General features: G+C 37.0%; 1 protein-coding gene across 1 annotated transcript in view; it reads left to right on the forward strand.

Moving 5' to 3' along the window:
* Window positions 1–3,187: 3,187 nt before the first annotated feature.
* The window catches only part of PAFAH1B1 (platelet-activating factor acetylhydrolase 1b, regulatory subunit 1 (45kDa)), a 28,014-nt gene continuing 19,060 nt past the window's right edge, over window positions 3,188–12,141 (forward strand). Inside the window, exons 1-2 of the mRNA XM_009318811.1 lie at window positions 3,188–3,198; window positions 11,379–11,590. Of these exons, the coding sequence (XP_009317086.1) occupies window positions 11,559–11,590 (32 nt within the window). The 5' untranslated portion in view covers window positions 3,188–3,198; window positions 11,379–11,558. The remainder of the gene's footprint in view (window positions 3,199–11,378; window positions 11,591–12,141) is intronic.

The raw sequence follows: 12,141 nt of genomic DNA on the forward strand, positions 1-12,141 counted from the left end.
GAGAGTTACTACATGTGCGAATAGATGGGAGATGTAGGTGTTCTGAGAAGGGGTGCTGGTAAATTTGGGAAAAGGAAGGCAGGTATTTCTTAGGGACTGGTTCCCACAACTTCAGATCTGCTTTAGAGGCAGTAATGCAGTAGGTCAAGATGGGTCATAAGAAAGATGAGACACCTTCTACAAGAACCCCCATTTCATTACTTTTGGTACCGGTGTCACGAAAGGTTAAACTCTGTTCCCTGTAGTAGGATAAAATGTATGTATGACAATTACAATATTAATTTTTTTTTTTCCTCTTTACTTGTCAAGTGAAGCCATTTTTGGTCAACAAGCTTTGAAAATGGCTAAAGGACTAACAGAGTGTTCTCATGATTCGAAGAGTGGAAGTTCCGTCTGAATTTTTGTTAGGATTGCTTTGTGGTTTTGACCTCCTCCTGTTTCTAAAGCTTTAACATAGGTGTTCCTTCAAGTTTCCTTCCAAATGTTTTTCATATATATATTAAATCAATTCACAATCATTTTTGTTAACTTCACATTTCCATTATAATAGGCAGTTTAATAATGAAATATTTAAATTTGGATATAGTCCTGTGACCTCCTTTACAGTTGTAAGTCTACTACTAAATTCTTCAAGCCAGAAAAGGACAGGGGAAAGAACTGAAAAGAACAAAGTTCAAATCCAGTGCATGACTGCTGACCAACCGTATATTCTGAGTACATGCACTCTTCTCTTGGTGGCTAAGAGAAAGGAGCTTAAATACGATGTTTTAGAATTGCTGTTGCAAAATGTGTATGTGTTGTTTGACCTAGCAAAAATTATTTTGAAAAATATCTTTTTAAGTCATCCAGATAAACCATGATGTGCATTGCGCATTTCTCTGAACAAGTTTAGAGTAGCAGCTTGTAATACCTTAGCCCACTGTAACACTAACCCTCCTCTTCCCTTCTCCCTCTATTCCGTTCTTCTGCGCCACCCCCACCCCCCATTTCACTAACCTGTGTCTGACTAGAAAGTTCGTTTCCAGTGAAGTTCAGTGAAAACCCAGTGGGGGTTAATATGAATTTAAAACTAGTTTTGTGAAATAATTCCTTGTTACCATATCACTATCACAACATACTAAACGACAGCAGAGAGTTCTATGTCCAAAGCTTTTTCACACATTTTAAAGGTTTCTTTCCTACTGCACCCTGCTTTTTTTTCCAGGTTGTTCATTTATTGGTAGTTAAATTTACCTGTGTTTTCACACAGGACTGAACAGGCAGGCTAGAAGTAGGATGTTTTCACTTGTTTTCTACCAAAGTCTACATGTAGACTACAAACTTGAGCTCTGACCTGGAAGAAGCTTAAAGGCACTAAAATGGTATGTAGTGACTGTGTGCTTGAGATGTTTCTCCTCAGAGTTCATTGTATCATGCTTCTACCGGAATTGCAAAACTGAAGTGATAGAGGGAGGATAAATGTCAAGACTGAATTAATTTAAAGACTTATTTTCAAAAAAAAAAAAATTTCCTAGCAAATTTGGTCCAAAGGTATCAAAAAGCCGCATAGTGTTGGTGCCTGGGAAGGTAACAAGACCAAAAATGTCTTTTGTTGCTTTACAGTCCTAAAGGTAGGTAGAGACTGCCAGTGATCTGTTAAATAGTGATTATAACTTGAAATAATGGGGAAAAGTAGATGGACATGCAAGTTTATTTCAAAATGTGTATCTCTAATTAGGACAGAAATGCATTTAGTTAGGGAACATGCAGCATAGAGTAGTTAACTTGCTCCTGGTTTACAGCGTCTTGATGACATTCCTTAGCTTTATTTTTTGGATGTAATTACAACCTGCATTCCAAGTCTTTGGAACATAGGCACTATATCTGATCTGCTATAGATTACTTTCTAGTTCGCCATGGATTTATTGTTGAATTATTTTCAGAAGTAAACTACAGTATCAGGTTTTAGCAAAGTCAACTCAATTACCCTGTAAAAGTAGGTGAAATGGATAAGAAAACAGGCATAGGACTTTTCAGTTTTTTGTGTTAAAAATATATTTGCTTTGATAAAATATTTTCCATTTCAGTTCAGTTAAAAGTTTTGGTAACTTATTGCAAAATGTGAACAAACACTGCACAAAATGCTATATTATGTATAATACTGTATTGATATACTTGGCAAAGCATTTGTGTTTAAGACCTACGGGCATTTTAAGATTTCACTTAATTGCAGAATAACAGGCTTACTAAAAGTGAATTAAAAATAAGGCTCAGAGTTGTAATTCAGATCAGATTTGCCTTTTGTTTTGTTTTTCCAAAAAAGGATAGTTGTTGGAGCTCACTTTTTCATAATACTTCAGCTAGCTTTACTGATGTAGGCTGAAAAGTGGAAAAAAGATTAGCCCAGCTCATAAATGAGTAGCTTGCTTGTATTGACTCATCCCTGCCAGCTTAGCAGGTGATGAATTCTAACATTTTGTAGGGTAAGGTGTGATTGCTACACTATAAGAACTGCATGGCTGTTCTCTCGTGATTATACTGTATATGTGCTTTTCTGTTGTAACTGGGAGTGAGATGAAGGGGTGAAAAAGGAACTGGATGTTTTATTTTACTTACCATTTTACTTTCCTATAAACGATGGACGCAGATTTCTTAAGAAACCTTTTCAGGTCATAGTAGTTATGCCCAAGAAACATGGGTATTACTTAACTTTTAATTAGATTCATATTTAAATGGCAGCTTCTGTGGAATCTGTATGTACAGTACATTTGTGGGGAGAGTTGTCCTGTTTTATGGCTTGAGTTTGATAAAGCAGCTTTTTGCTTACTGGGTTTAAAACAAAATCAGATCATGAAAAATTAGTCTAGATTAAAAGGAAGTGTTCTTACATACTTGCTTATATACTTGCTAGAATTTAGCAGTATAATTTAGAGGTATAAGAGAACAATTCATTTAATCTAGTTCTCCCATAAAGGACTGTAGCTCTAATTGCCTGCAAATGCTCACAAATAACCACTTTAAGTCCTCTTGTTAAAACGTTATGAAACAAGATACACTGTTGAAAAATTTTTTTAAGGATCTAATGTGCCAGCCATGTAGCAAGTGACAATGCAACAAGAGTTTCTCCTTTATTAATGCATAAATGGGTCGTCTCAACTTTAAAGAATTGTGGAATTTGATTCTGATTATATCAATTCAATTAGTCTTTTGGCGGCTCTGGTCTCTGCTACCACTTCATAAGTGACTTGCCTTTCATGAGGGTTGAAAAATTACCCAAAGAGAGGAAGCTAACCGAACTAGGATTTCAGATAAATTAACAAACTCAGAAGAAAACATAAGGAGTTTTCTTCCAGGTAAAACATCTTTTAAGAACAGTAGAATGTGTTAGAGAAACCCCTTGAAAGTTGGTAGCATGTAGCTGGACACTCAAGACTGTTTTGAGTTTTACACAGGTTGTTGGAATTCTAAATGATTGCAAATTAAGATTTAAATTTGAAGCTAAATGTGAGTGATCTAAAACTCTGTAATTGATTTCATTATGTGAACCCAATTGTGTGTTCCTTGTGTTCGTAATGGCTTATATGCCTTTTTAACACCCAAGTACTTAGTATTAGGTGTGCCTAACCTGCCAATCTGAGAACGTGATCTCAGATTTTGTCTCCTTCAAAGAAACATTCTGGTAGAATATTATTAAATACATGATTTTGTCATAATGATACTTAGAAAACAAATGGTCTTGTAGTTGAGTTTATTAGGGTATTGGGATTCTGAAAAAAAAAAAGCAAAAATTTACTGTTCTTAAAGCACAGCAGTGCACAGCTCTGATAAGCTTTCAGAATTGAAAGGTGTTGGTCTGTTCTGTGTCTGCTAATTCATTTGCTCTGTAATTTATGCTATCTATTTCTTCTAATTTTGGATATAATGAGCTACAGTTACGTGTTTAGTGTATCTAGCTTGTGTTTTTGTAGGGAAGACTGTTTATGGGAGCCTAAGCAACGGTCATTAAAACTGCAGAAATTTAATTAATTTATTTTGAAGTTCCTGGAGGAGCTATAAACATGTATTCTGAGATCTGCAATAACAGATTGGTCAGCAGTGGTTGTTAGGTTGCTAGACAGCAGCATGGTGAACTTGGGGTGGTGCTGATATATTTAACTGTTTGCTGATGATGATGTTGTGAACCAAGGAATGACACTGAAACTGATTTTCTTGGTTTAACTCATAAAAATTCAAAAGTTAAGAGAGAAAACATAAAACACAGGAGGGACGAATGTGCCTGCGGGAATTACGGGAGTCAGGAAAAGTACTTAAGAACATGTTAAGGCTGATTGACTGTTTTTTGTAGTAGCTAGTAAGCAAATGTTTCTGTAGGCTTGAGGACTTAAATTACCAGAATGATAAAGATTTTGAGTCTGGAGTTCCAGTTGGTAAGACCATCTTTCATTCTGGTGCTGATGAGGATTTTCTTGATGACAGGAGCTCTGGCTTAAGTAATCAGAATAACTTAGGCCGTGAAAGAAGCCTGTAAAATTGAACTTCTGAAACTTGTAAAGGCCTTATAATGTAATACATCTTTCTCTGCATTACTCTTTGCAGCTTTATTGACGTGACTTTAAAAATCTGGTTAGAACCTGCAAACGTCTGCAAGGAATACTTGTTCACAATGAACTTGGAATAGCTTTCTGCTCTCTGTCTGTATGTCACTACTTGATATTTGTGTAGATTTTCTTAAACCTTACTGCTATGGTAGTAGAGCGCTGCCAGTCAACAAGGCATTAATACAGATGGTTTTGCTGTGTAGCATGGTCGCAGTGAAAGGAGAGCACTGATCCTAATGCATGCATGTTAGACTGGGTCTTGCTCATGCTGCAGAAGCATGCTCAACGGAGTCTAGCAAAGCAAGTCTATGTCCAGAATGAAAGATGAATTTGACAAATGTTATTTCCCATTTATATATTTTATGTTTACTGGTGTATGTATTGTTTCTAATAAAATATGTAATCATTTAACTTGCTAACTTGCAATTTAGATGGATCATATCTCAATTGGGAGTGATTTTTACTATAACTTGTTCTGAAAAGCAGAAATGGGTATTTGGTCAGCTGAGCCGTTTCAGTGATTTGTTTATGGTGTTGATCCATAAGCAGTATTTTTGACACACTTGATGGGAGTAAAGGAAAGACAGTGGAGAACCTTGAACTGGTCTTGCTGATAAAATACTGAGGAAGATGCTAAGGTTGGTTGTGATGGCACAGTTTGGTATCTGAGGATACATTTCTGAAAATGCTTGGATTTGGAAGGGCTTCATAAGAACTTAATGTGAAACACCCTGTTGATGGCACATTCATGGAGAAGTTAATATGCTTGGTTGCTGGGTGCTGGCAGCTGGTAAGCACCCAGTGCAGTTCCTTCCCGTGGTGTGATTCCCATAAGGCAGTTTAAAGGACAAAAGCCCTCATTCTTTCTGGGATCCTAAATCCCTGACTGAACTAATACCTTGCAGGGACCAGTGTAGCATCTTACTGAAGGTGGTATAATTTATATCATGAGTTAATAACTAGTAGCTAATGGTTTCTTTGACCTCTGCATTTATAGCTTCAATTTTGTCACAGTACAATATATGTGTTACTTTGAAAGAGTTGAATGGTACCCTGCCACATACAGATAAAACCTTCCGATTAAAGCTGTAGCAATGAGTTATTACAGTTGCTAAACAAAGTCATAACAGTAGTAAAACAGAAGTAGGTGAAACAGAAAAAATAACAAAACTTTCCTGTTGCTCTAAAATATTTGGATAAGCTGTGGTGTCTATAGGTATCTATGCAGTAATTAGCAGGAGTAATCAATAAGTCAAGGAACAAGTCCAGAAACACTATTTTAGTAGTTAAAACTAAGAAAGCAGGATGGTTTTGATTTTAAAAACTTCTGTCTTCAAGTGTGTTTGAAAACTTCTGTTTAGTCTCATTGTAGGTTTGCAAAGTAGATGATCAGCTTGAAATAGATAAAAGCTAAATGTCAAATTCAGGGCACAACGTCTTTACCAGACATATGTATTCAAACCAAATTTTAGTGCTGTTTAGCATCCAGTGTACTCTGATAAGCAAAAACATAATGAACTCTGAAGGAATTTACAGACTAAATTTGATTTTTTTTAATGTGTACAGAATGGGCAGTTTTTGGAATTTTAATTCCAGTTAACTTTGCTCTTGCTTGATGCTAGTTTAGGTAAATGAACAGGTATTTTTGGCAGGTTGAGACTAAAATGCTGAAGGGTTAATTTGATTCCGTAATCTGTTTCTCAATTATATTTGGAGAATACTTATGGAAAATAATATTTAAATGTCTCCTGAAGCAAGTATGAACACCATTCTAGAAATACCTGCGAGCCAAGGCTTATCACTTATTGGCATGATGTATCATGAACTGAGGGAGTTCTGTCTCTTGCCTGAAAGTGATTCCCCCCCCCCCATTGCTTTTACTGTATCTGTTCAGCTATTGTGCTTTGAATATAGCTGTCTCAAAGAGCTAACAAAGATAGCTGAACCTGTTTCATTTTTCTATTTGTGCATCTTCTGAATGGTTAGCAGGTCTCTCTTGTTAAGTTATTGTGGTTTTCCAGTAATCTAGGAAACACTTGAACACACTGATATACATCAGTATAAGGACCTACTGTTTAGAGTCAGGAAGAAACAACTGTCTTTTGAATTGTTAGGATGTCTTAGTCACCCTCAGGAAGAAGGTGGTTCCTACACTATCAGATCTGTGATGTCCACTTCAAGTGTGAAGTTAGACTCAGCTGGGTGCCTTGACACTAACCAGTTGCAAAAGGTATGCATTTAGTCACCATCAGGGTGGGACCATCTTTAAATGCATGTCAGGCAGAATCTCTGAGCCTCAAAGCAATTTCAATAGGAGTCAATGTGTCCTGTCCTCAGCGCAGTGTGGGTGAGTCTTGTGGTGAGTGCAGCTGGCTCCAGCAGAAGGCTGTATGTGGTGGAGCTATGTATGTGGAATCTCTGAATCCCAGTTTAGGAAGATGGGAGGTGATTCTTAGACATGGAAAGACAGAGGGTCTTCCACTTTTTTTTTTTTAATGAGAAAATCAGAAGAACCTATACTGTGCTGTTTCCACCTTCCCTTAGAGGGAAGGATTCTTCTGCTTTTCAGGTTTTTCTGCCCAATTTGTTGCTCTTTATCAACAGTTCTGTATGTTTTAGAAACTTTTATAGGGAAAAAATTCTGGCCTGTGATGATTCTTGGCTGTCTTTTTGTTTATTTATTTTTAAAAGATTATGCTTTAGTATGCCGCTTCAGTCCTACAGCACTGAAGGGTTGGATTAGATCTTTTATCCTTATTGCTCAGCCACTTCTCCCAGTCCTAAGTATAAAAGCTGATCTTTAGCTAAGTGAAAAAGTTTAGTAGTTGAGATGAGATGGAGTTGTCTGTTGAGGATATGTTACTGTTAATGGAGCTGAGGAGGATGTTACATACAGTTTTGAAATGGTTTGTGGTGTTTCATAAAGAAGTAGCCTACCTAAACTGCAGTGGGTGATGTCTATGTTTCTTTTCCCGCCAGGTACCTGTACATTCTGGAAAACTGAGCAGATACTGTACTGCCAGGGGGAGTAAGAGGCAAACATTGAATGTGTCATACCTGTTCCAGTGTTACGCGTTCAGCCAGGTCTAGCTCCGAATTTTAAAACGCTTACAAAGACAACTGATCTTGCTGAAAACACTTGTAGCCCACTTCTGTTGCAAGATTGTACATATGCAGAGGTTTGCCACTCGGTGCTTTTATATATGCAGACTACTGATATGGAATCAAATAAGGTCTTAAGTTAGAAACTAAAACTTTCTGCAGTGTAAGTGGGGCTGTTGATAAAAGACACATCCTGTTTTACATTTAATTAGTAGCTGTTGTCCATGGATGGCTCTGTTTAGGTTCAGTCTTTTTTTCCTGTACTTTACACAGAACAAATAAAAATTTTTATACAAAGACATCTTTTCTTTCAAAAAAGATCTAGCTCTGTCTTGACACCACATTATTCACAGTAAGCTGCTGATAGTAGAAATGACAGATTTTGGGCAAGATGTAATGACCAGGTGTTGTTTTTTTGTGGGTTTTTGTTTCCCAATGGTTCTCTTTGAATGCTTGCTTCCTCTCATTACCGAGGTTGTTTGCGGGTGTGTGTGTAATGCAGTGGTGACTGTAAACCTTGATAGGCAATGGAGGAGGACTGGTTAGTCTTGCTCCACTGAGTTTTGTATGTCACAAAGCCTTCTCTAGCTAAAGAAAAGGCAGTGCACGTGGACAATATTCATCCAGTCTCTGTTGTTTCTAAAAGTGGCACAGGTGTATAATTAAAGTTGGGTCCTTCTGGCTTTTTGTTTTTGGACGTTTTTGCTTGGGTGGTTTTTTGTTTGTAGATTTTTGGTTTGTTTTTTTTTCTGTTTGTTTGTTTTCATTCTTTTTGTTTTGTCTTTTGTAAAAGGGTGTATATGGAAGAAGCTGCCCTAAAAATACTTCGCCTTATATTCAGGTGCCTTTGTAGTTAAAAAGTCAGGAATACTGAGAAGGGTGCTTGGAACAGACACTTTCCAGAGAAGCAAGATACTGTAGATCAGTCAATTGGTAACTTACTGTGGATCAGCTGTAATTTGCTAATAGCAGAAATAGTTGCTTTACCCTGTAGCTGTTGAAATTTATTTAGTACTAAGATCTGTTTCTGAATAAAAGTTCAGAGTTAGAACAATGGAGCAGGTCAGGTGCTGCTAAGAGTTGGGGATACAGGAGAAGTTTGGGGTTACTTTACATTTGAGGGGGAAAAAATGTGCCTTTCTAACGAGATGACATGTCAAGGATTGCCTTATAAACACAGTTGCTGTTATTTTTAGGCAAGTGCTATAGTTGCATCTCCTAGATGCAATGACAAAATTGACAAAATATTGGAGTATGATTTTTACTAGAGTCATTGCACCGATGCTGGATTTAGAAGGCATTCACTGCTTAGCGGTATTTCATAATACAAAAACCACCTTCTGGTTTTAATACCGTGATTTTTACCATGGTAGTACTACAAGCAGATTTTGGAAGTTTATATCTTTGTGTTTGGCTATTCAGTGCTTCAAACAGTACTTCTGTGTATAAAGAAGTGCCTTATATTGTTCTTCTCCACAATGTTTATCACTACTGAAAGCGTTGCTATGCTCATACTGAAGTGCAGAGATTCAGCCATTATAAGCCTTTATTTTTCAGTACTTAAATTTATAGCAGCATTGCCCTCTAGAGGGCACTTCTTCTGATCATTTAAATAGATTTTTTTTTTTATATTAACTAGATCTCCATTAATTTGTATGCAATACTCCTACTGTGTAGTGAACAAGATGCATCTATTGAAAACCGGTTGTCTCTTTACCTGTCAGAAAGCGAGGTGTGGGACAAGAATAAGTTAAATGTTTGCTTCTGTTCTCTGAAAGGATGCAGCCTGTGATACCAGTTTTCAACTGAATTGTTTCTGAAATAGCTATTAGGGAAGAGATCAAACTAATTAAATAATGTCTTGCCAGTTTAGAGTCCTAAACAGCTTGCAGTGCAGTATTTTGGTGTACAGCATTTGACGTGGAAAATCCACCAGAAGAATGAAATACAAGCAACTTGCAGCTTAAGCTTATTTTGAAGCAGACAGCAGAGCCTAGATAGGTTTAGAAACAAGCTCCTGATCCCCTGTGATGGATAAGTAGACGTTAATGATACAAGCTTAGTATTTTCTTTAATTTTTTCATATAAGAAAGGCTTTGGTTTAAACAAGCTCCTTATCAAAATTGTTATCCAACTTATATAGTGTACCTGTATGTCTAGTGGAGAAACAGTAGGGGAGAGGCAGTGGGAACACCTGTTTCCTGAAGTAGTTAGTAGAAAGTTTGCAAACCCAACTACTATTTCCTCAGTCTTTGGGTATTGTCATGTTCAGTTTATCTTGTTGCTAAAAGCCGGTTGGTCGAACTTGCTTAACAGCTTGTGTAAATCATGTGTTATATACAGACTCTTGTCAGGTATGCAAGAAATGCTAACTTCAGCATTTTTTATAATCATGTTGCTTACAAAGGAGTACCTGCAGTGCAGAAATCAAAAGGCAAGTGCTGCTAAAATGATTTTGGTGATGTCACCTTGACTAAGATTAAAACTGTCCAGTTGAAGTAGATTGTACACTAAGAATACTGAATTTCATGTTAGTGCATAAGAAGATATTAAACAGTGTGAGGGGAAAAAAAAAGTAATTTGTGAGAGGCACAATTCTGACTGACTTGAACACTATCTTGAATACGTCAAATTTCACCTATATTCTGAATTAGCTTGCATTGTCAGATGTGTAGTGATCAAGTCACTGCCTGAACCCAGCTGAAGTAACAGGCTTGTGACAACTCTGCACCATGGTAGTTGTGCTACTCTGGTAAGATTGAAGATCTGTTAGAAAATTTGCTGTACCCCAAATGTGGGCGAGATAAAAGATTAACTGCAGGTAAACTGTGTTAACATGTGACTGAAAAGAAGGCAAGTATTGTCTTTTAGAACGTGGTGCTCTGGAACTTCAGATAGTATTACTAGAATAGAAAAAGTAATTTGTCTAATATAATTGTGTAATAATCTACCTGTAAAGTTCACAGGCTGAATTATAGCCGTAGTCTTTAAGATGCTGTTTGGGTTAATCCTAGAGAACTGCCTAGTATAATGCCACGAATGAGCTACAGTGCAAACTGAGTGTGCCTTGATGCCGTTGGCTATGGCCTGAACTGTGCCATAACGTCTTCCATAGTCCTTTCTGGAATGTTCTCTTCTTTCCTTAAACTCTTCTCCAAAGCTTGAAAGATATAGGAGAGCATTAGCTGATCTCTGGTGTGTGTTGAAAATTAACTGAATGAACCTTGCTGGGTTTAGTCTGATGAAGAGAGAAATCTACAGAAGATAAAATCTAGCATAAGGATAGAGGATTTGGGGGGGGGGGTAGCTTTTCGATAGGAATAGTAGGGCAAAAAGTAGGCTGTTTACGGTAGGCCTAAGTTCTTTTCATCACAAGAAAATATGATGGAGTTGCCTACAAACTAGAAGTGGGCTGTGACTGAAGATGTCTCCTTCAGCTCCGTGTTTCTTGAAGGAGTAATGGTGGGAAGACAGGGAATAAAGAAAGTGTATGAGTCTCTCCAGGCTACTCAGTCCAGGTTGGAGATGTGCTTATAGCATTTATGCATTATGCATCTGGGCATAATGCAGACTAGCAAAATAAAATTGCATTTACGATTTTAGTCAGCTTGTTCCAAGTGCAGAAATCTTCACGTCAGTCTAGAGTGACTGAATGCTTATTTAAAGGAAATTAATGGTGTCTCTTTCTCTACCTTCTAGATGGATTGAATCTTCTGCATTGAATACCTCTGGATTTCCTATTGGATTTCACGTCTGGAAAAGTATTTTTGATTTAAGCCACTCGGTGGCAGACTGAATTGTGGATCCAGAGTTCCTAAGACTTTAGAGCTTGAGGAAGCAGCCACTGCTGAATCACGTTAACCTGACATCGCAGCCACAATGGTGCTGTCACAAAGGCAACGAGATGAACTGTAAGGAGTGGTTATTTTTAAGTTTGTGTCGCATTTTCATTAAACTTTAAATATTAACTTTTATTTCCAAATAGATTTTACAGAGTGGCTCTGCTCAGGTGCTGATCAAGTACCATGTATTATGGTTTAGATCTCTGTACTCTTATTTTTGATACAATCGTTGGTATTTGATAATAGAATTGTGAAATGGTGAATATATTATTTGAAAGTTATTAATGGCATAAAAAATGGATTCTTAAATTTGCTATAATTTATTATCCTCTATTTTGTTTTGACTTCAGTTACAAAGTTATGAAAGGGTTACAGTAAGCAGCTCCAAACTGATTTGTGAATCCTACTTTCATCTTGAGTAAATTCTAACTCTTTTTTGTTATTTTACTCCCAAATGTAGATAAGGATCTGATCAGAATGTGCTACATTGTGATTACAATCTTTCTTTGACTCCTTAAATTGTATTTAAAATGAAGGGTATATTTAAAGGGGAAAAAAAAAGGCAACCAAAAACCAAACAAAAGAATAAAAAACACCACCCCACAAACCCCCCCCCCCCC

Source organism: Pygoscelis adeliae, unplaced genomic scaffold (assembly GCF_000699105.1).
Source record: "Pygoscelis adeliae isolate BGI_AS28 unplaced genomic scaffold, ASM69910v1 Scaffold392, whole genome shotgun sequence".
Taxonomy (NCBI): domain Eukaryota; kingdom Metazoa; phylum Chordata; class Aves; order Sphenisciformes; family Spheniscidae; genus Pygoscelis; species Pygoscelis adeliae.